This window comes from Papio anubis, chromosome 1 (assembly GCF_008728515.1).
Source record: "Papio anubis isolate 15944 chromosome 1, Panubis1.0, whole genome shotgun sequence".
NCBI lineage: Eukaryota > Metazoa > Chordata > Mammalia > Primates > Cercopithecidae > Papio > Papio anubis.
In genome coordinates, this window is record NC_044976.1 from 106,088,756 (window position 1) to 106,109,329 (window position 20,574).

The window sequence follows — 20,574 nt, forward strand, 5'->3', positions numbered from 1 at the left end:
TAATTAGTAACTTTGACCTTGACTGCCACTTTAGGTGAAAAATATTACATCAGTGCTCAGATTTTCTTGAGATTTATGATCTCATGTTCTTGAAAAAGGCCTAGCACCTCTGTGTTCCTGAAATAATTGATATGTCTGTTACAAGTGTTATTTTCCTGATACCAACATCTGTCTTAGGAAGAATAGTACAAACTGATGAAAATTCCCTGCTATATTTAAGAAATTCAAAAGAGCTACCAGAATTTGCATCTAATACATTACTATATTTATAAAAGTCAAGATTATAAGTTGATACATTTATTAGCACACAAGAGAAGACACGAAAATATAAGGAGCAAAGCCATTTGCAAATATTGTCAATAAAGATTAATCCCAATTATTAATAAGGAGTGAATGATTTAAATGTGCTAACGAGCTACAATGCAAACCTATAGTTCACCTCTTTCTTGGATTTGAATAAACCCCACAATATATGTTTTCAATATTGGGAGTTTTTCTTTGTTTCTTTATTGCAATAGCAAACAGTAATAATTTCACCAAAAAAAACTCTCAACTATCACAATTGACTATGTTTATTGGTAAACATAAGCAAAAGATCATGAACGCCATTAGATTAACGGGGAATAACAACAAATCTGAAAATGACTGTGTATGTAGTTTTTTGTTTCAACAGAAATTCATCATAAAATTCAGGGTCTGTTTAATATTTTTCTCCTTCACATGACAAAATGTCCAATATTGAAGAACATGCTCTAATATAAACTAGTTAATATAGGAATTGCTATACTTAGCATTTACTATATACTGGGCACCTTTGAAAGTACTTTACATGCTCTTCTGTTTCTTGAGATAAGGTCTTGCTCTGTCACTCAGGCTGGAATGTAGCGGTGCCATTACAGCTCACCAGAGTCCCAAGCTCCTGGCTTCAAGTGATCCTCCCACTTGGCCTCCCAAAGTGCTAGGATTACAGGAATGAGCCACCATGCCTGGCCTACAAATATTAGCTCACGTAATGCTCACAACAACGTTGTAAGGTAGGTCCTCTTATTAATTTCCTTTTACAAATGAGGAAACTATGGCACAGAGAGAGGAGGCAAACTGCCGAAGTTCAAACAGCAAGGAAACAGATAAGGCCTGTCCCAAGCCCAGGCAACATGGCTCAGAGCCATGCTTCCTACCACTAGACTATGCCGTGTTTCATTAGTGCATCAGCAGGAGTAATTTAAAAAGAAAGAATGCCAATGCATACATAAAAAACTGTATCATCACTTATTCATGTAGCATTTATTAAGCACCTACTACCCATTAGACTATGCATTAAGTTCCTTTCCAACGCAAAAGGGCTATGGAGAATATATATAATATACCTTTGAACATGGCTCTGAAATTTGGACCTGGTGAGGTGGTTACACCTGGCCTCCTAAACTCTTTAATTAGTTGCTTTTATAAGCCACTTTAAGTGAGGCCCTACAAAGTCATGTATTGGCACTTGGAGATGTTAAGTAAATTAACTATAGGATAAAAAAAATCAAATGAACTTCCATGGTAGAAATACTAACAGTAAATAATGCATCGTGGAAGCAGTTTGTCTATGCAGACTCAACTTTACTGATCCCTTGTTTAAACATTTTGCCTGAAAATCTCTAAACAATAGCCACATAAGGATCAAGGCACGCTGGTCATCAAGCAAGGGTTAACTTTGAACAAAGAAGCTTTGCAACTAACCAGCAGAAAGAGGCAAAGATGCACAAGTCAAGCAACTTTAAATACATAAGTCAAGCCTAAATCAAAATACAGCTGTGGGAAGAAATAGCCTTACTATATCAGCAGCTTCAACAGGCAAGATCATCAAGTGTTTGCTTTATTTCCAAAAATATGGAAAAAGGAAAAATACACTCACATACATTTATTATACCTAATGGAAAACTATTACCTATAATCTGTTTGTTTTTTTTTTTTTTTTTGAGATGGAGTCTCGCTCTGTCGCCCAGGCTGGAGTGTACTGGCAGGATCTCAGCTCACCACAAGCCCCGCCTCCTGGGTTCTCGCCATTCTCCTGCCTCAACCTCCCATATAGCTGGAACTACAGATGTCTGCCACCAGGCCTGGCTAATTTTTTTAGTGGCTCTGTTAGCCAAAATGGTCTTGATCTCCTGACTTGATCCACCTCACTTCCCAGCCTCCCAAAGTGCTGGAGCAGGTGTGGAGCTCACCGCGTCTCGCCACCCATTCATGTTCTTACAAACATAACATACAACAGCATTTCTCCTGTAAGTTTATTCTTCATGAAGTTCTAAAGTTTTTGGACAAATAGAAAAACAAAACAACAACAACGACAAAAAAAAAACTGTACCTATGCAAAGCCATCACCTTTAGGATAAAGGAGTATAAATTTGTTTTATTGTTGTTCTACTTTGCCATATTTATAATCTGTGAATTTACTAATCTAAATAATGTAAAGGATTCTAGAAAATTTTGGCTATAAATTGTTGAGTCAAATATGTTCCTATTGACACACTACAAATATAAAAATGCATTTCCCTGAGGGGTGAAGAAAGAAAAAATACATTTAAAAAATAAAATTTATAAAGGTTAAGTAATTTTTCTGAAATAGCAATACTATAATTCACACAAAATAAGACAAAAATATTATGTTCACAGTCATATATCCCTACTAAATATAATAGAGAAAGTCACTTCGAAATATTGCAGGGAGTCCTCTGCAAAGGATATTGTCTTGGGAAAGTCAGAACTATTAAAAAGTAAACCAGAACCCCTGTTTTTTTTTTTTAATGGCTTCAAATATGTTCTGTAGTTAAAAGATTTAAATTAGTCTCAGGACACAAGTGAGGCAATTTCTAGCCAGAGGCAACAAAGCTCCTATAAATCTTAAACAGCTCATAAATTGGCAAGGCTACCATGGGTGTGGTTTCAGTTATAAACTATAATGCTTTGAAAACTAAACTTTACAACTAGCTGAATACCACTTATGATGGGAAAACAAAATGAAACACATAGTCCAGGTTATTTTCCAGCAAAGCTACTCTATTTTTCATGTTCCCCTTGGTGTATTATCAAGTTTGTGTATTTGGAATCCTTTAACTGTGAATACCTTTTACTCACAACAAAAGGATCACATACATAAAAAGTCTTTGGTAATTAAACTGTGGAAGGAAGGCATTGCATAATGGATGAAAAATAATTATGCTAACATAATGACAGGGCAAATCTCACAATGCTAAATAGAAAACAACTGAACGTTTTCTGCAGGCAAATAATTGGTCTTGAGAGGAAACTTGTCACAAAGTCCCCCTAAAAATGCTGCTATTATAAAATAGTATAGATATAGAATAAAAAACTTTTCTCCAATGGGGGGTGGGTACCAGTTGCCTGGTTTATCCTCTCCCCTACTTACTAAGAAAACAGTAATTTTTAAGTGCCAGCTAGATGGTTGGTTTTCGTACTGGATTTACAAAGGAATACAGGGAGGGTGCTGGATATGTGAGCATTAACCAGGCACCCTGAGGCTGTTCAGTAAGCAAATAACCAGCTCAACTGCTGACTGTGGAAAGAGTGCAAGTCTGGTGGTTGCTGGTAGTTACTCATCCTGTGAATGATTTACACGTTAGACCGTGACCTCCTGGTCACCAAATTATGAGGAACAAAGGCCAACAATACGTCTGACTTTTCACAGCAATTCCCATATACTTTCATAAGCACTTAGCTGAAGCCATGATTATGGGAGGTTTAATCAGAAACACACCTGGATCCACCTGCTTGGGAGTTCTTCGCAGTCCATTGGTCCGTTTCTGTGCAGAAAAGTAAAACAAAGCAAAACAAATTATGTGTTGGTAATTTTGCACTATTAAATTATATTGCTATTGGCACTTTGGAAAGCAAATGAATGTTGCACATTTTCCAATTAAAAGCATGACTAAATTTGATTAGAGTATGATTTTAAAGTTTATTTTTACAATTTAACCTTTTTGTTTTTCTGGTAAGTCTTCCACTTGTATATCATTACACTTGATAAGTCGTTGGTACCTTATAACAGTAAGAAAAAAAAATCTTTTTGGTTGCCAACTCCAAATATTGGGACTAAATTTTTTAGGTCATAGTGATGATGGAGAGAACAAAGCCCAGCAGCCACCTTGGTTAGAATACGTTCCCAGCCAAGACATATGAGCAATAGCTTTAAACTGATCTCCTAAAACTCTAATTCAGCTATTTATGGGGCCTCACAGACCAGACTGAAGAAGGTATACAACCTCAAAACAAAGATCTGAAGCTCTGATTTTAGCCAACACTTAAATGAGAAAAGTGTTTTAATTACAGACCAGTTGTATCTGAACACTTTAAAAAACAAAACAGACATGCAGTTTGTGAATCATAAAAATGAATTCTTATTATAGAAAATAAAACTGTAAGAAAACAACTTTGCATTACAAAAATTACAGATGAGATACAAAACAAGAGATTTTAAATCTATGAAAATGCATGGTTACATATTTTATTTCTTAAGCATTAAACTCATTCCCACCTAATAACTACAGCAATCTCACTAATTAAGAAGGGCTTGATTTCACTTCTTTATTATGCAACTGGATGAAATGCTTAGTCTATGACTATCATACAATCTAGATTTTCATAAAAGCAATATTTTCTTTTTGTATGTGTTGGGGTTTGTATCTGTGTGTGAAGACTTGGTTTCATTCAGAGCACACTTGGCTGTGCTAAGCACACATTAGCCATGGATTTCTCTCAGGGTTCTTTCTGTTGTTTTCATTCACAAGTTAAATGGATGAAATGTGTGTTTTTTTTTTTTTTCCAGCCTTCCTAAGGGCCTCAAAGTCATATCCAGCAGACTTGCAGGGTTCTCAGGTGAAAGCAAATTGGAGAAATTCTTTAAATGTGATTTTTGTTTTTACCCCAACTACTTTCAACATGGATTTGTAAAAGACTGCTAGGATCATTAAAATCAGCATTGAAGCTATGTGAGCAAGATGGATAGCTGCACTAGAAAAGTTATAACAAGAGTCATTGTGAGTGAAAGGAAAATTTTGCTCTAGATTTGTTGGTAGCCAAGGCACAAAAATTGGAAGCATGATGAGTTACAGACTCATGTCTGATAATGTGAAAGAACACTAATTTAAAGAAAACTTCTTTTCTGTCTGAAATTTTATAATTTAGAGGAACTCTATATAATTCTATATATACAACATCGAACAACACAAAACTGACAGTATTTTCAACAGGAAATTATTTAATGACAGGCAACTTGCTATTTACTTCCTACATATCCCATCATCTTCTTAATGCACAATAGAAGTTGTCTTTCTTCTGATCTTATACCTTCTACTATCAAAGTACTAGGAACGCAAAAAAGGAATTTAACTCTTTGGTTTGAGTCCTAGAATCCCTAAATTAGTCCCATGTAGGAACTATAAACTTAAAATGTGAAAAGGGGACCCTGACTTCAAGAGCAACTCTGTATTCTCATACCTTGAATTTAGAATTAAAATAGGCTACACATTGCAAGTAGTAAGAGAACAGATTCTAGAATAATATTCACTAAGTTCAAATTCAGTTTGAACACAAACAGTTAAGTTTATATCTCTGTGTCTGTTTTCTCATCTATAAAATGGAGACAATACTAAGCACCTATTTCACAGGTTTTGTGGTGAGAATTAAATGAGTTAATTTACCTTAAATGCTTGGAACAGTTACAGCCACATGGTAAGGATTATTAAGTGATAGGTTATTAGCTTTTTGTTATTTTAAATGTTTAAATTCACACAAAGTAATTCTACTCTGTTGGTGCCTTACTACTTACACTTTAGGTTCTTCCTCCTGAAAATCCACTGAAAATCAGTCACTCTGAAAACAGAAACCTTTCTACAGGAAGGGCGTGCAGTGGAATAAACTATGATCTGGTGTATTTAAAAAATAAACATAGGAGGAATTTTCAGCTCCCTAAACCAACTGCAATTGGAGAGGCTAAGATTTTTTTTTATACTTTAAAAGAACCTAAAAAGTATTTTATATTGAAAAACCTGGAGATGTTTAACAGATCATATTTTGAACAATTTTAAAGTGCAAATTTCATTTGTTATTCTGTCATCTCTGTGCCTATATTCCCCCCCCCAATCTATATTCTCAAAAGTCTAGGACGGAGCTGGACAGGCCCTCGTCCCCAGCAGGAAAAGAAGGGAAAGGAGGAGAGGACATATCTAGCAGCCACTCCTGGAGCTCTCAGTTACAGCCTCACACCACCATGAGAATCAGTCTCCAGGACCTTCTCAGTTTCCTTTGATTTACCTAAGAGTGTGTATGGGGAAGGATCAAACAAACTCAACTCTATAAGTACTTGGCAGTTATTTCTTGCCTCATTACCTATTACCTTATCTTTCTTTACCTCTTAAAAATGGATTTAAAGTAATTAAATATGTATGCAATGATAAACTTGCTTCTTGGAGCCAGAGGAGCTTTCCGAAGGTTCACTCCAGAATGGGATGTGAGATGAACAGCCCAGGTAGGGTTATGGATGCCCCACAGATCCTGCGACTAGTGAAAACTGACATACCTTGCAAATAAAGTGCAAAATTAAAAATAAAAAATTCACAATCATAACAATTGAAAGGCAAGCAGAGGAGGCCTATAAACTGGTACATGAAGGGAAAGAAGGTCTTCAGGAGAGGAGAAAAAATAAAAATCACAGAGCTTACAAATTACAGAAGTGCTTCATTATTTACTTATGAGAAGATTCCTGAGCAGAATACAATCATCTGCCTTGGAGAGTGAACACAGCTGGTATGGGGTGAGAGCTGCTTCTTAATATTAGTTTGCTATACTGCTCCCTTAAAACAAACTCAAGTTTCCAAATGGATTGACTAGCCTCAGAGCTTACTATAATCCTCCATCCACACAAAATAGAGATTTTTAGTACAGTGACACAGTAAATAAAAATTATATTGATGAGTGAAACAAGTCACTAAAAAACTGATATTATATATCTTAAAAAATCAATGTGAAAATTAATTCCTTGCATCATAGGCTTACGTGTAATTTAAAAAGTATAAAATTGTCTGTGAGAATTATTTAGTATCACATGAAAATTATTACCCACTTCTTATTAGCATATTTTCTTTCTGTAAGCACACCCATTTTACATGACTTAATTAAAATAAAATGAAACCATCTTCCTTGGGAAAAATAATACATATATCTAAAAGGATAAGTGTTAAGTAACACTGAGTTAAAGTTCAGAACTCTACAAAGTTTCTGTCTCAATAATATAATAATAGCATGAGAAAGCGAAAGAAGGCTGCTTTGCAAGATCCTTGGCACTGCTGGAAGAACCCTGATAGCCCTAATGAAAAATCTTACCTGTCAATGAAACACTAAAGGAACTCTTTGGTTAATTTATTTTAGTTCTAAAAAAAACTCACAAGGCCTATTAAAAAAAAAAAAAAAAAAAAACCACCTTGTTACGCATTCCTTGGTCTAGACTTTAGGTTCCAAAATATAGTCAACAGATGCACTGATTAGGTACATATGAGCCTCTTTATATCACACTCTTGATATCCTGTATGTTCAAATTATGTACTTAAGCAGAAAGTAGAGACAAGCACCTCTTATATTTTGCTGTACTTTTTATTATTTTACTAGATGTTAGATTAAAAACATACTAATATCACTTTTAAAGAGAGGTTTTAATTGTTAGATGTTAATTTACAAATCATAATTTTTGTCATTGTTATTTTGAAATTGTCAAATTACTGTACTTTTGGTTCATATAACTAATCACACATAGTTTGTATTTTATTTTTCTATGATTTTAAAAAATGTTTCACTATGGGCATTTGCCGGGGCCGGGGGGCGGGGGCAGTCAGGTAAGAAATCTGTTATTTTTGGTTGAAGGCCAAGGCAATGATTGTTTGGGAACCATTAAAATCTTTTCTGTCTGAAATTTTATAACTTTGGGGAACTCTACATAGCAACATCAAACAACACAATTGACAGTATTTTCAACAGGGAAGTATTTAATGATACGCAACTTGCTATTTACTTCTTACATATCCCATCATCTTTTTGTTTTTTTTTTTAAATAACTTTCTTTTTTGTATTTTTTAAGTAACTTTATTCCGAGAGGTAACATGGATTACATACTTCTAAGCCATTAGGAGACTCTGTGTTAAACCAAAAGGAAATGTTACCAGATCTTGATTTGATCAATAGGACGTGATAATCATCATCTTTCTGCTCTAATGGAAAAGTACTAGAAACATGGAACCACAATCTTAGATGCACAATGTTAGAGTTTGCAGTAATTCTACGAAATTTCAGTAATTCAGCAAATGTCGGGCAGTGACACAACATTTCATGACAGGTGACGCATCTGCCAACTTCAGGCGATAAGGGCCACCCTTCCCTCTGTACTTACAGTCCCATTTCATACACAGTCTTTGATTAAATATTCACACTTTTTCTCTACCTAAGACCTTCGGACAGTGACTGTGAAAATTCCTTGGATTTAATTTTTGCATTTTGTTCACAATCACTTGGTTGTTCCCTCTGTTTCTGTTTATTTCTATTTATTTTAAAAGGCGCATTTAACAGTGTAAAAGCTCAAGCCTGGTTCTGTTAGCAAACAACTTGAAATGCAAAGGTTATAAAAAATATTTAAAATGTTAATCTTACCTCTGGTAGTTTGAGTGTCCCTTGTTCTGAAAGAAATGTAAAAATTGGCATTGTCAGTGTAAAGTTATTTTGTTTGGTTAGCAACCTTAGCTTGTTCTCTGCAGAGTGGTAAAACACCCACTGCTTTGTTTTCTTAACTGATACCTGTAATATATTTCCATGGTCCCTCAGGCTGGGCTAGTAATTATTTTGCAACCTTGGTTCTCTTACCCTATTGGCTTGTCAGGAAAGTGACTCACAGTTTTAAACGACTTCTAGGTTATGCTTAACTTTTCCCATTGTTTATTAAGCAATGTCAATTCTACCACATAAAGCTCCTTAAAACAGGGGCTTGCACTAAATTTATATGCATGAGAGAAAGATAAATGTAACCTTTCTTTCAATATACCTCGTTTTAAGAATCTAAAAACACTAAGCTAACAAAGGTACTGCATTGACTATGTAGTACATAGTGTAACAATTGCAAATTATACACAGTACAACATTTTGTGTTAATTCTTTTTTGTTAAGTGGCCATAACTTTTATTTTTAATTTTGGGAGAAATACAGTTTGATTTAAAGATGGAACTTAAAAAAAAACTGAGTCAGGATTTATTCTAATGCTAATTTCCTTTTCGTATTTAGTTTACCTCCAGAAATAGGAAGAACAATTCCTTCATTACATTTCAGTCCCTGTAAATGCCTAACGGTTATAAGGGCCCTGAGATTTTCAGATGTGTGCTATGGTAGAAGAGCAAAGGATCGTTCTGGGGATAAGGGCGCACACAGCACTTGGAAAACTGGTAGGCAGCGTCTTTGCCTCCTTTCCCCACACCCAGGAGCACTTATATATGTTCTAGCTTCTCCAGACTGACAGGAAATCCCTCATCATCATAAGCCCAGGCCTATAATTTCCCCATGCAAAATGATCTTCTAAAAACGCATCTGAAAAGATGCCACAGAGCGACATCAGGAGAGAAAGAGCAGGCCTAAGTGGGAGCTCTGCAGGATGTTTCTTTAAGAGATTCTAAGAAGCACCCAGCCAGAGTTGAAGGGGAAAACTCCTGCCAGGACACCTGACTAGCTGCCACAGATTGCTTTACACAAGAAGATTGCCTGGGGCATGGAACAGGAGGTTGGTTTGTGTTTTTCTTTTCTCTCCAGCTTTTTTTTTTTCTTCTTTTTTTAAGGAATACTTCTGATTAATGGAAATGGAAGATCCATGGGCAGAAAGTCACCTTCAAAAGAAAAGCTAAGTCCTCATCCCTTCGTCAGTTTCAAACCCCATCACCTCGGCTTTCACAAATAACTGCCTTCTATGAAGGCATCTTTGCTAGCCCTGAAATCAACCTTTACAAAGGAGTATTCCTGGACAAAAAATTACTTCATTTCTTCTTTTCCTCCCTATTGGAAACACATAATGTTTCAGAAGAAAGATTGCCCAAGAGCGCTGGTTTGGGAAGAGGTTCTATACAAGTGCCATTTGGCTGGCCCAGGCTTAGAACCCAAGTTAGGGGAACTTGGGTTCTTAAAAGAACAGCTGTGAGACTTGCTTCACTGGTTTGCCCAGAAAGACCTATATATACCAGAATATCCCTATTCCCCTACTGGTGAGTTAGAGCCTGAATTGAGAGTCATAAACTGCAGGAAGCACTAAACAGGGGGGCAGTTTAAGTTTTCCATCCAAGGAGACTGAGGAAAACTTTTTACATGAGCTCCAAAATTGGGGAGACCTCAGCTCTTTTGGGTTCAGTGTTTATAAATGAGTGTGCACCTGAATTTCAATTCAAAAATATTTATTTTTTCTGATTCTTCCCAAAGAAGTGTTTTTAGGTCCTTGCGAAGTAAGTCTTTTACACATACTTTAAATGTATTGTTTGTGGCATAAAACCTATGATAACCCCATGTGTCAGTATTGTCACACCATGTTCTATGAGGGTTCTCTGGGTGACCTCCAGGAAGAGGAAACAATGGTATTTACGGTGGTCAAGTAGCTACGCAGACACTTGCACCTCTTCATCAGAGGAGCAGATCCAGGAACAGAAGTCCTGCATTTCCAGGCTCTTCGTATCTTGTGCAGGATTTGGCTGCCAGGTGGCCAGCTCTTGGCATAAATGAGGATCCATCATAGAACACCAGAGGTTGTGAGACCCAGACACGGCACTGATGAGATTGGTACAACACTGGGATCAAACTAGACTTAGCTGTCTACCTTACTCACCTATCCCTCTTTTATTTCCTCCCTTGTCATTATCTCCTGCTTTCTTCCTCTAGTGTCTCATCAAGAGGAGTAACTTCCGTCATATTTCTGATTGGGTGCATTAAGAAATGCTCTACACAAAGCCTCCTCTGTGTAACCCAGACAGGAAAAATTGAAAAGGGGCTTTGCGCTGCATGCAACTCCAAGGGCATGAGTCCTTTAGTAGGGCTTCCCCTATGCCTTTCTCACTGCCATACCTTCCTGTCCTCATGGCCACCACATTTACCTTCTGCCAAGGAGAGACCTGCTGCATTCATGGATATGGCATAGAGCTGTTTGTACTCTGATCTGATCATGCTGAGTGCACCACATAAACAGTAGCTCCTGGAAGTCTGTTTTTATTTAATCATGTTTCATGGTAGGGTTCTGTAAATTTTCTAAGAATAAGGCAAAAGCCAAAGGAGTATCAGTAACTCTTACAATCTGCTGAGTTCAGAAATTCTCAGCCAGGCTCCTGTATTTATGCTTTTGTGCTTGTGACAGTGGCTATACCATTAAACAGACTGCCTCCTTTATAAACACAATCTAAACTGTCATACCCACACTAATGCAATAGCCTGTTCACTGACACTAAAATAATAGTAAGGAGAGAAAGGAAAACCCAACTACAACACTGAAAATACATATACGTTTCAAAGTAAAGCTTCATTCTGGCTGGGAAAATGGAATAAGAAACCTTTTTATATGAAGTCTTCTATGGAAAAGTTGCTCTAAGTTTTGCAGCCTGCAACCCCATTTTTACTTCCTTTTGGTATCCACCCGAAACTACTATAGTGGGCACTTGGCTCTCTAAAAAACTCTGTTCATGCCTTAGTTCTGCAATAGCGCTGAGATAATTAAGGCTGATTATCATCAAATCTATTTTGGCTGTACTCTGACCTAGAACAAAGGTTGGCTGCTGGTTGAGATGGGATGAAAAAGTCTCTTTCTGTATCTCTCTTTTTCTCCTGGGAACTTTCTTAGGATTATAATTCAATTCTTCAAGTTTCCAAAAGTTTTTAATCCTCAACTTATATTTACCCTGCAGCCTACTTCTCAGGTTCCTATTGATCAAACTATAAAACATTCTTCCCCTTTCAAGAACCTTTCTACATGGTGACTCATGGGCCCTCAAGGGGTTTATACCTTGCATTCTTTCATCATGTCCCAACTGGCTTAATATAATTCTAAGAAGTGGTGTTACTGAGGTGCTTGGAGCCTTTGCAGAACTCCATCTTCAATGCCAGCACAGAGCTCAATGTACATTATTGGTGCAAGAGAAACAATTTTCACAGAAGCTTTAAATTTCAAGTGAATATTTAAACAATTTTCACTTGTTTAAATATAAGATTCAGTCCTATTTTGTTTTTCAACACAAGTGGCTCTCAATTCATACATTATTGCATAATTTGCTTTGTCTCTTATCTGAAGTTCTATTCAGACTAAACAAATCAATGTCCAGTAAGACCGCCTGTCTCAACAGGGGCCACAGAAAAGTAATTACCAGAACAGTTTTTGAAGGTACCCTATCATCATGACTAAAGTGCTATTTCTCTGAGACATTACAACTAAAAAACGGTTGGACTGATCACATTTTGGAGAAAGTTCACTTTCACAAATGTTATGTTCACTACTCAGATATACAGCAATGTTTTAAAAAGAAAATAAAGCAAACCATAAAACGATAAATAATATTTAGAGGCTTTGATTTCAAGTTTTTTCAGGGGCTCTAATAGGAATACAACCACATAATAGATTCCAGTTCACATTAATAATTATTAATGTACCATTAAACTGACCCAAATAGATGGAAGGAATAATAACCACTCAAGTATAAAATTGTCTTTATGAGTTTTAAGTAATATTATGCAGAACTAAAGTCATTTTTGGTTATGAAATCAATGATCAATCTTCAGTTCACGTAAAAGTACTGTGATAAAATGCCTAGCAGTAGAAGTCTGAAATAAAATTGTATCCTGAAAGCTTATCTTTTATGCTAAAACATACAATGCGATTTACAAAGCAGCCCGATTCAGATACCAATGTGGGTGCAGGTTCTAGGTAGCAGTCTCTCAGTTTTAAACCACCAGGATACCAGAGCAACGTCCTTCCAATTAGGAGTGGCTATAGCAGCAGCAGGAGCAGCAGCTGGCCTAGATAAAAGTGTGATTAAACAGATAAGCAAATGGGGATCTGCTTCAGTTAAATATTAGGGCAGCTGACGCTTGCATTCTCACTAAAGGAAAAGATGCATTATACCAAAGTCTTTTGCTCCAGCAACATTTGCCTTCCAATGTTACTTTGTTTAAACTGAGAGGATGCAAATCAAGCTACATTGGTCAATGTCAGAGTAAGAAGGGGGGATCAAAGGTGCTGAGTCATGTAGTATAGTGGGGGAAAAAGCAAATGTCCACAAAGGTTGCTGTCTGGGATTAGACCTTCACGGTGGTATACTGTGAGAAGGAAACGACACCCTAAAATTACATTAGCTTTGCATTGACTTGTTCAGAGAAGCTTGCATAGTGGAGTTCACACCTATTCATTATTAACGTTGGAAAGTTTTGGCATGCACTTCAGAGCTCCTGTATGTGTTGATCATTGAGGTTGCCATAGTGAATGTGAAGAAGTCAACTCAAGTTCAGGGAAAAGGAGAGTGGAACTGCCTGCCCTTTATATCCATGCAAATCCTCAAATGTTAAGACATAAACTAATCACCCAACCTTCAAATTTGTTTCCAAGTTGCACAGTTTGTCTTATTAACAAAATAAACTTAACGTATCTTTTTTCATACTTCAAATGTACTTGAGTTAATAATCTGTCATAATCATATTTTAATACAAATGAGATGCTTCATTCAGAAATGCACTGCATTTTTGTCAAGTAATTATCGTTTCCAGGGTGAATGAAGACTAGATAAATTTAAGGGATATAGAGCATGAAATATAAAAGGTTTTCCAACCCAAGGAAGACAACATCCAAAAAGGGCTAACTTGTATAAAAAGAAGTGTTAAGAGGTACTTCAAATGTTTAATAATATTTAGTCACATCCTATAACACCATTAAAAATTATATTCTGGTTGAAATAGTCCTATTATGGGAAAAAGCAACAACAACTTGATATTAAGTGCCACTCCTCTGAACTTGGTACTAAGGCGTGGACACAAAAGATGAGAAACATATTCCAAACAGCAAAGGAGTATATAATCTAACAGGGGTAGAGACAGACATCAAATAGTCCATGTGTTTCATTACATTGCCCAGCTTCCTTTGTAGTGAGGTTGAAGCCATGTGACTAGTTTTAGCCAATGGACTTGATAAAAAATGGCACTGCTTACTTCCAGGCTACGGGTCTGTAAATCAGCAACCCTAGAACCCATGTGTTAAGTTGGCAAAGTAAAAGATCAAACTGATCTGGGTTCCCTGATTAGAAGGGAGCTACTCTGAAGGGCTACTGAACCCGCAGTAAACAGTGCATGTGTGAGAAATAAACTTTTATTATCTTAAAGCCAGTGGGACCTGGGGTTTGTTAGTTGCCACAACACAGCCTAACCTTGGCAAATGTGTAAAACCTACACAGAAACTAATTAGAGAACAATTTAATTCAGGCTACCATTGGATGGTCAAGGTAAGGTTAATGATTGGCAAAGAGTTTAGACAGAAAGTAATGAAAGGATGGTCCTTGGAACTGTTTGGAGAAAAGGGAGCATGTTTCAGGGAGAGGAAATAGCAGGAGCCAAGTGAGAACTCTAACAACTGAATCGACTGGATCAGGAGTAGATTTTTTCTGAAAGGGAGGCATTTTTGTTCTGTGAATTGCTTCATTTGCTTGCTACTTATTAACCTAACCCAGGTGTCTCCTCTCAAAGGCCTAACGATCGATGCTTAGGCCATGAGCCTTTCCTTGCAAAAATACTAAAAAGGAATCTAAAAGGTCCACCTAATTTTCTATCTTTCATTCTTAAAGTACCAGCCAAGGACTCAGGTAAGGTTTTTATTCCACTTTTCCACCATCTAGTCAAGCTCTAGTCTCTACGAAGGTGGAACCAAAACCTGTACAATCCCCCACACTCTCCTGTTTCTGATTCTAAGATTATAGTGATCTTCAGGGCCCAGAAGCCCTGCTGCACTACAATTCTACTCATTTGTCTGTCCATTTGTTGATCCATCCACTCACTCAACCATTCCCCACTACTTCCTTGACGTCAACACACCAATTACGTATGGTTCCTATCATTGAGAGGCCTGCAGTCTAATTGAAGAGATGAACATAGAGTCAATTATAATAAATGTGATAAAAGTAAATATGTGATGTCAGGGGAGCACAGAGGACTGACAGACTAATAAAACCCAGGCATAAGGAGTGTCAGAAAAGGTTTTCAAAGTGGGGGCAACATTTGCATTAAGTTTTTAAAAATGAGCATTAAGTTTACTAAACAGAAAAGAGAATAAAAGACAGTAAAATAGAAAAACAAAATACACTTAGATACATAGACATGAAAAAAAGTGGCTGGAGAAGTGTGAGTAGTTAAACAGAGTTGTGTTATAGGTTGGGGGGATGGGAGGAAGTGGTAAAAAAAAATGGGCTGTACAAATTACTCAGAGCTTTGTAGGCCATATTGGAAAGTCTGGACATTATTCTGGAAGAAATATAAACTACAGTATATGAAAGAGTGAAACCATCAGACTTAATTCTAATGAAGATAATTTTATAAATTACATAAGAATAAGATTAAGAGCAGGGAGTTAGGAAACTTTTGAGTTGTTCAAGCAAGAGACAATGAGATTTTCTGTGTATATCAACACCATTATCAATGCATTCTAGAGAGACTTAGGAGGAGAGCTAAGAAGAACAGGAAGGTGAATCAAGATGAGGAAGAGGCTGACACCCAGGTCTCTGTGAGTGTTTGGATGGTGGGCCTTTAACCAAGACAAGGCATAGGAGAGGGAAGTTTGCAGGAATAACTAATGAGGTTGATTTTAGTCATGAGACATTTGAGGTCACTGCAAGACGCATGGGAGGTGATATGTAAGGAGAAGATGGAAATTTAAAATCCACACTTCAGGAAAGAAGTCTTATGCACAGACGGACCTTTATCTACCTGGGGTGTGGGGTGTAGCTAAGCCACGGAAGTCCATCAGATTTCCAAAAGATGGCATGGGGGCATGATGGGTTGTGAAGGATAGCATCAAGGAGGATGATTAGCAATGTTAAATGAAACAGAAAGGTCACATAAGATAAGGCCTAAATGTGATGTCCTATGGATCTGTCCATTAAAAGGTAAAAGACTATCTACCTCTCATTGAGCCTCCGGGTTACCTTGTCATTTTGTACAACTAGTACCTCTTCTCCACTTGACCATCCCTTTGTATAAACAAGTCTGATGTTGAATAAAGATAGCATGCTCCCCCTCTTAAATTTTTTTATTATTTTTAATTGACACATTCAAAGTCAGTGGTTTTTAAACTTTTTGTCCTGCTTTGTAATCAATTACAGAACAAAGTTTAGAGAATGATGCTACTTTTTAATCAATGATATCTGTATAAGTAAGCATTATCTACAATCTGCAGGGAACTAACAGTATGACACGTATTTATGGGGTACAGTGTGAAAGTTCAATATATGTATACAAAGTGTTATGACCAAGTCAAGATAATTAGCATATCTATCACCTCAAACATTTATCATTTAGTTGTGTTGGGAATATTCAAAATCTGCTCTTCTGGCTACTTGAAAATATACAATAAATTGTTGTTAATTATAGTCAGCCTATAGTGCTATAGGACACTATAACTTATTCTTCCCATCTGGGTGTACTTCTGTATCCATTAACCAACCTCTGCCTACTCCCCTTTTTGGAACTGCCTTTCATGCCAACTATCCAATGTTTATAACAACTCCTACTAGTCACAGCTTTCTGGATCACAAGTGGACTCCTGACCCACATTGATCCAATAAGGATCTCTTTTTGTTGCCTGAGAATATAGTTAGACTATGTTAAACGTTATTGCTATAAAGTTCTGTAAAGCAGGGGTGAATTTCAAACCACCTATGATTTAATGTTATGGGGGAGTCTGAACTATGTAAACATTTGAGTTTGTCTTAAGTCAGTAGTACTTACTTGCTTTCAATTTGGCTGTTGAAATGATTTCCCTCAAAGTCAAGTTCTGCTGAAATCATATTACACTCTTCTCCATGCAAAAGCCCTATTCAAGTAAACTATGTCTCAATCCCCTGGATATATCTTATCCCTTTTCCTGCCTTCCCCTATACCCACATTTCCCCCAAATCCTATGCCAGTCATGAAACACTGTATTACTGAACTGTGGCAAGCAATTATTCCTGGATGCCCAAACAAAGGATCACACAAGGCTTAAGTCAATGTTGAGCTTGAGAAGCTGAGAAGCAGCTCATAAAGTCTAGCTTGCCGAAGACTTCAAAATAGTACCTACTTTACCACACTCACATCAGACCTACCAAGCTCAAACTCACACTTTACCCACAGTTACCACCTATACCAGAGCAAGAAGGAATGAGTGTGAAGAGAAGATGCCATAGCTTCCAGTTTTCAGAAGGTACAGTCTACTGATGGAGCGACACAGAGATTCTTCTTCCCCTTGAAGACACGGCCCCTTATAAGGGCTACCCAGCAAACCCTGATCTGACAGTAAATAAAGGAAGCCTCCTAGGCAGGTCCTTACCATTTCATACCACTAATGAACTATAAGCATTCGGTGTTACTGGTCTCTCAAAATCCTGAGCAGGAAAGAACTTAAAAGAAGGAGAGAGGGAGAGAAAGGGCACCAATGCCCTTGGTGGGAATGGAGGTCAACGGAAATATGTAAAGCAGGGAAAGAATCAAAAAAGCAAGGGGATATGTTACAGACTCCAAAAAGCAAATTTAGCCAGAGGTTTAAAAAAAAAAACATTTTCCTGCTTTGTAATGAATTACATAACAACGTTTAGAGAATGATGCTACTTTTTAATTGATGATATCTAAGTAAGCATTATCTACAATCTGCAGGGCACTAACAGTATTATTCTTAGTTATCTTATTTTCATACATTTATGACCTTGTTTCTTCATCTTAAAATAAGGGGCCCTAGAACTGAATGTGTCTCAAGTCCATCCGGCCTTGAGAATTTCCATGGGAAGAAGGTAGGTATGGTACCCAGGGATGCACGACTTCTTGCAGCACTATAGAACATTCAAACCTAAAAACATTTGGTAGTTACTAATTTAATTTAAAAGTGTTTTGCCTAAAAAACCATTAGAAAATCACTCCCTTTCACTGAGAAAGGCAAGCACATGATTACTTACTAGGATTCAGTACTGGGCTTTTGACACATCTGACATATTATCATCACAGCTTATTCACATAACTGGTAGCAGAGCCCAGTGGTAAGAACAAACTCAGGGGCTGGTCTGCCTGGATTTGAATCTTGGTTGTACTAAATAAGCAACTTAGACAGATTGCATATTTCTCTGTGCCTTGGTTTCTCATCTGTAAGATAAGTATATCGATAATACCAACTTCACAGAATTTACATAGGAGTAAATAAGTTAACAGTGGTAAACTTAGTACAAATGGTCCCCAATTTTGGATGTTTCATTTATGATTTTTCCACTTTACAACGGTATGAAAGTCACATGCATTCAGTAGAAACTAGACTTTAATATTTGAATTTTGATATTTTCCCAGGCTAGCAACATGTCCAATGAGACTCTCTCATGATGCCGGGCAGCAGCAGCTAGCCACAGCTACCAGTCAGCCATGAAATCACAAGGGGAAGCAAACAATACAGTGTACTGTGTTGCCAGATGATTTTGGCCAACTGTATTTCAAGTGCTGTGAGCATGTTTAAAGTAGGATAAGCAAAGCTATAATGTACAATAGGTTAGGTGCACTGAATGCAGTTTTGACTTACGATAGTTTCCACTTACAATGGCTTAATCAGGACATAACCCCATCATTAATGGAGGAGCATCTGTACTGAGAATAGTACCTGGCACTAAATAGGGGTATTTATTTTAAAAGATTTTAAAATCTAAGTGCTATTATTGGCCCTGTTTTATAAGGTGTTAGTCCATTCTCACACTGCCAGAAAGAAATACCTGAGATTGGGTTATTCATAAAGAAAAGAGGTTTAATTGACTCACAGTTTCACATGGCTGGGGAGGTTTCAGGAAACTTACAATCATGGCAGAAGGCAAAGGAGGCAAGTCTTCCATGGAGGCAGGCAAGAGAGCAAGCCAGAGCCGGGAAAACTGCCTTATAAAACCATCAGATCTCCTGAGAACTCGGTCACTATCATGAGAACAGCATGGGGAAAATGTCCCCATGATCCAATCGCCTCCCTCCCTTGACATGTGGGGATTACGGGGATTACAAGTTGAGTTGAGATTTGGGTGGGGACACAGAGCCAAACCATATCATTCCGTCCCTGGCCCCTCCCAAATCTCACATCCTCATATTTCAAAACACAATCATGCCTTCCCAACAGTCCCCCACAGTCTTAACTAATTTCAGCATTAACTCAAAAGTCCACAATTCAAAGTCTCATCTGAGACGAGGCAAGTCCCTTCCACCTATGAGCCAGTAAAATAAAAAATAAGTTAGTTCCTTCCAAGATACAATGGGGATATAGGCATTGAGTAAATACACTTATTCCAAATGGTCAGATGGTTCCAAATTGGTCAAAACAAAGGGCCTACAGGCCCCATGCAAGTCTGAAATCCAGCACGGCAGTCACCTCTGACTCCATGTCTCATATACAGGTCACACTGATGTAAGAGGTAGGTGCCCAGGGTCTTGGGCAGCTCTGCCCCTATGGCTGGGCAGGGTATAGCCCCCCTCCTGGCTGCTCTCACGGGCTGGCAGATTGTCTGCACGTTTTCCAGGCACACAGTGCAAACTGTGGGTGGATCTACCATTGTGGAATCTGGAGGACCGTGGCCCTCTCCTCACAGCTCCACTAGGCAGTGGCAGTGGGGACTCTGTGTGGGAGCTCCAACCCCACATTTCCCTTCTGTACTGCCCTAGCAGAGGCTCTCCATGAGGGCCCTGCCCCTGCCGCTGCAGCAGACCACTGCCTGGACATCCATACATTTCCATATATCCTCTGAAATCTAAGCAGAGCTTCCCAAAGCTCGATTCTTTTTCTCTCTCTCTCTCTCTCTTTTTTTTTTTAAGTTGTGATAACAGCTTTTATTCAGGAACAATTGCAAAGGAGAAGGAAATCCAGGTTCAATTTCAAATACGTCATGGACAAGTGGAGATTTATAACCAAGGAGTAGGGTGAGGTCAGTGGATGGAAAATTACTGAGAGGAAACATCAGATATAAGGGGGATTCTGGCTAAACTGACTTGATAGGATTCTTGGTGAAGGTGGGTCAGAATGATCACATACCAAAGGTTATGGGGATGAGGAATTTGAAAAATCACCTTCGGTTCTTTGAAAATCTGCTGTCTATGTCACTACATTTAAATTATAAGTGCAAGTGAGTTGTTGGCAATGCAGCATGCCAAAGCTGAGTTAAATAGCTAGGAAGACTCTAGAGATAAGAATCCTTTTTTTAAAATCAAATTTTGTCAATAAGTATTCTTAAAAAGGTGAGCTTACAAAAGCCAAAGTGATTGAATATTGTTTCATGGTCT

At 37.6% G+C, this 20,574-nt stretch overlaps 1 protein-coding gene across 6 annotated transcripts in view; it reads right to left on the reverse strand.

Annotated features, from left to right (window-relative positions):
• VAV3 (vav guanine nucleotide exchange factor 3) overlaps positions 1-20,574 on the reverse strand; it is a 395,302-nt gene that overhangs the window by 99,435 nt on the left and 275,293 nt on the right. For all 6 annotated transcript variants that reach the window (XM_031651419.1, XM_031651411.1, XM_031651415.1 and 3 more), the window contains exons 18-19: positions 8,701-8,726; positions 3,764-3,809 (exon numbers count right to left, since the gene is read on the reverse strand). In XM_031651419.1, the coding sequence (XP_031507279.1) occupies positions 3,764-3,809; positions 8,701-8,726 (72 nt within the window). The remainder of the gene's footprint in view (positions 1-3,763; positions 3,810-8,700; positions 8,727-20,574) is intronic.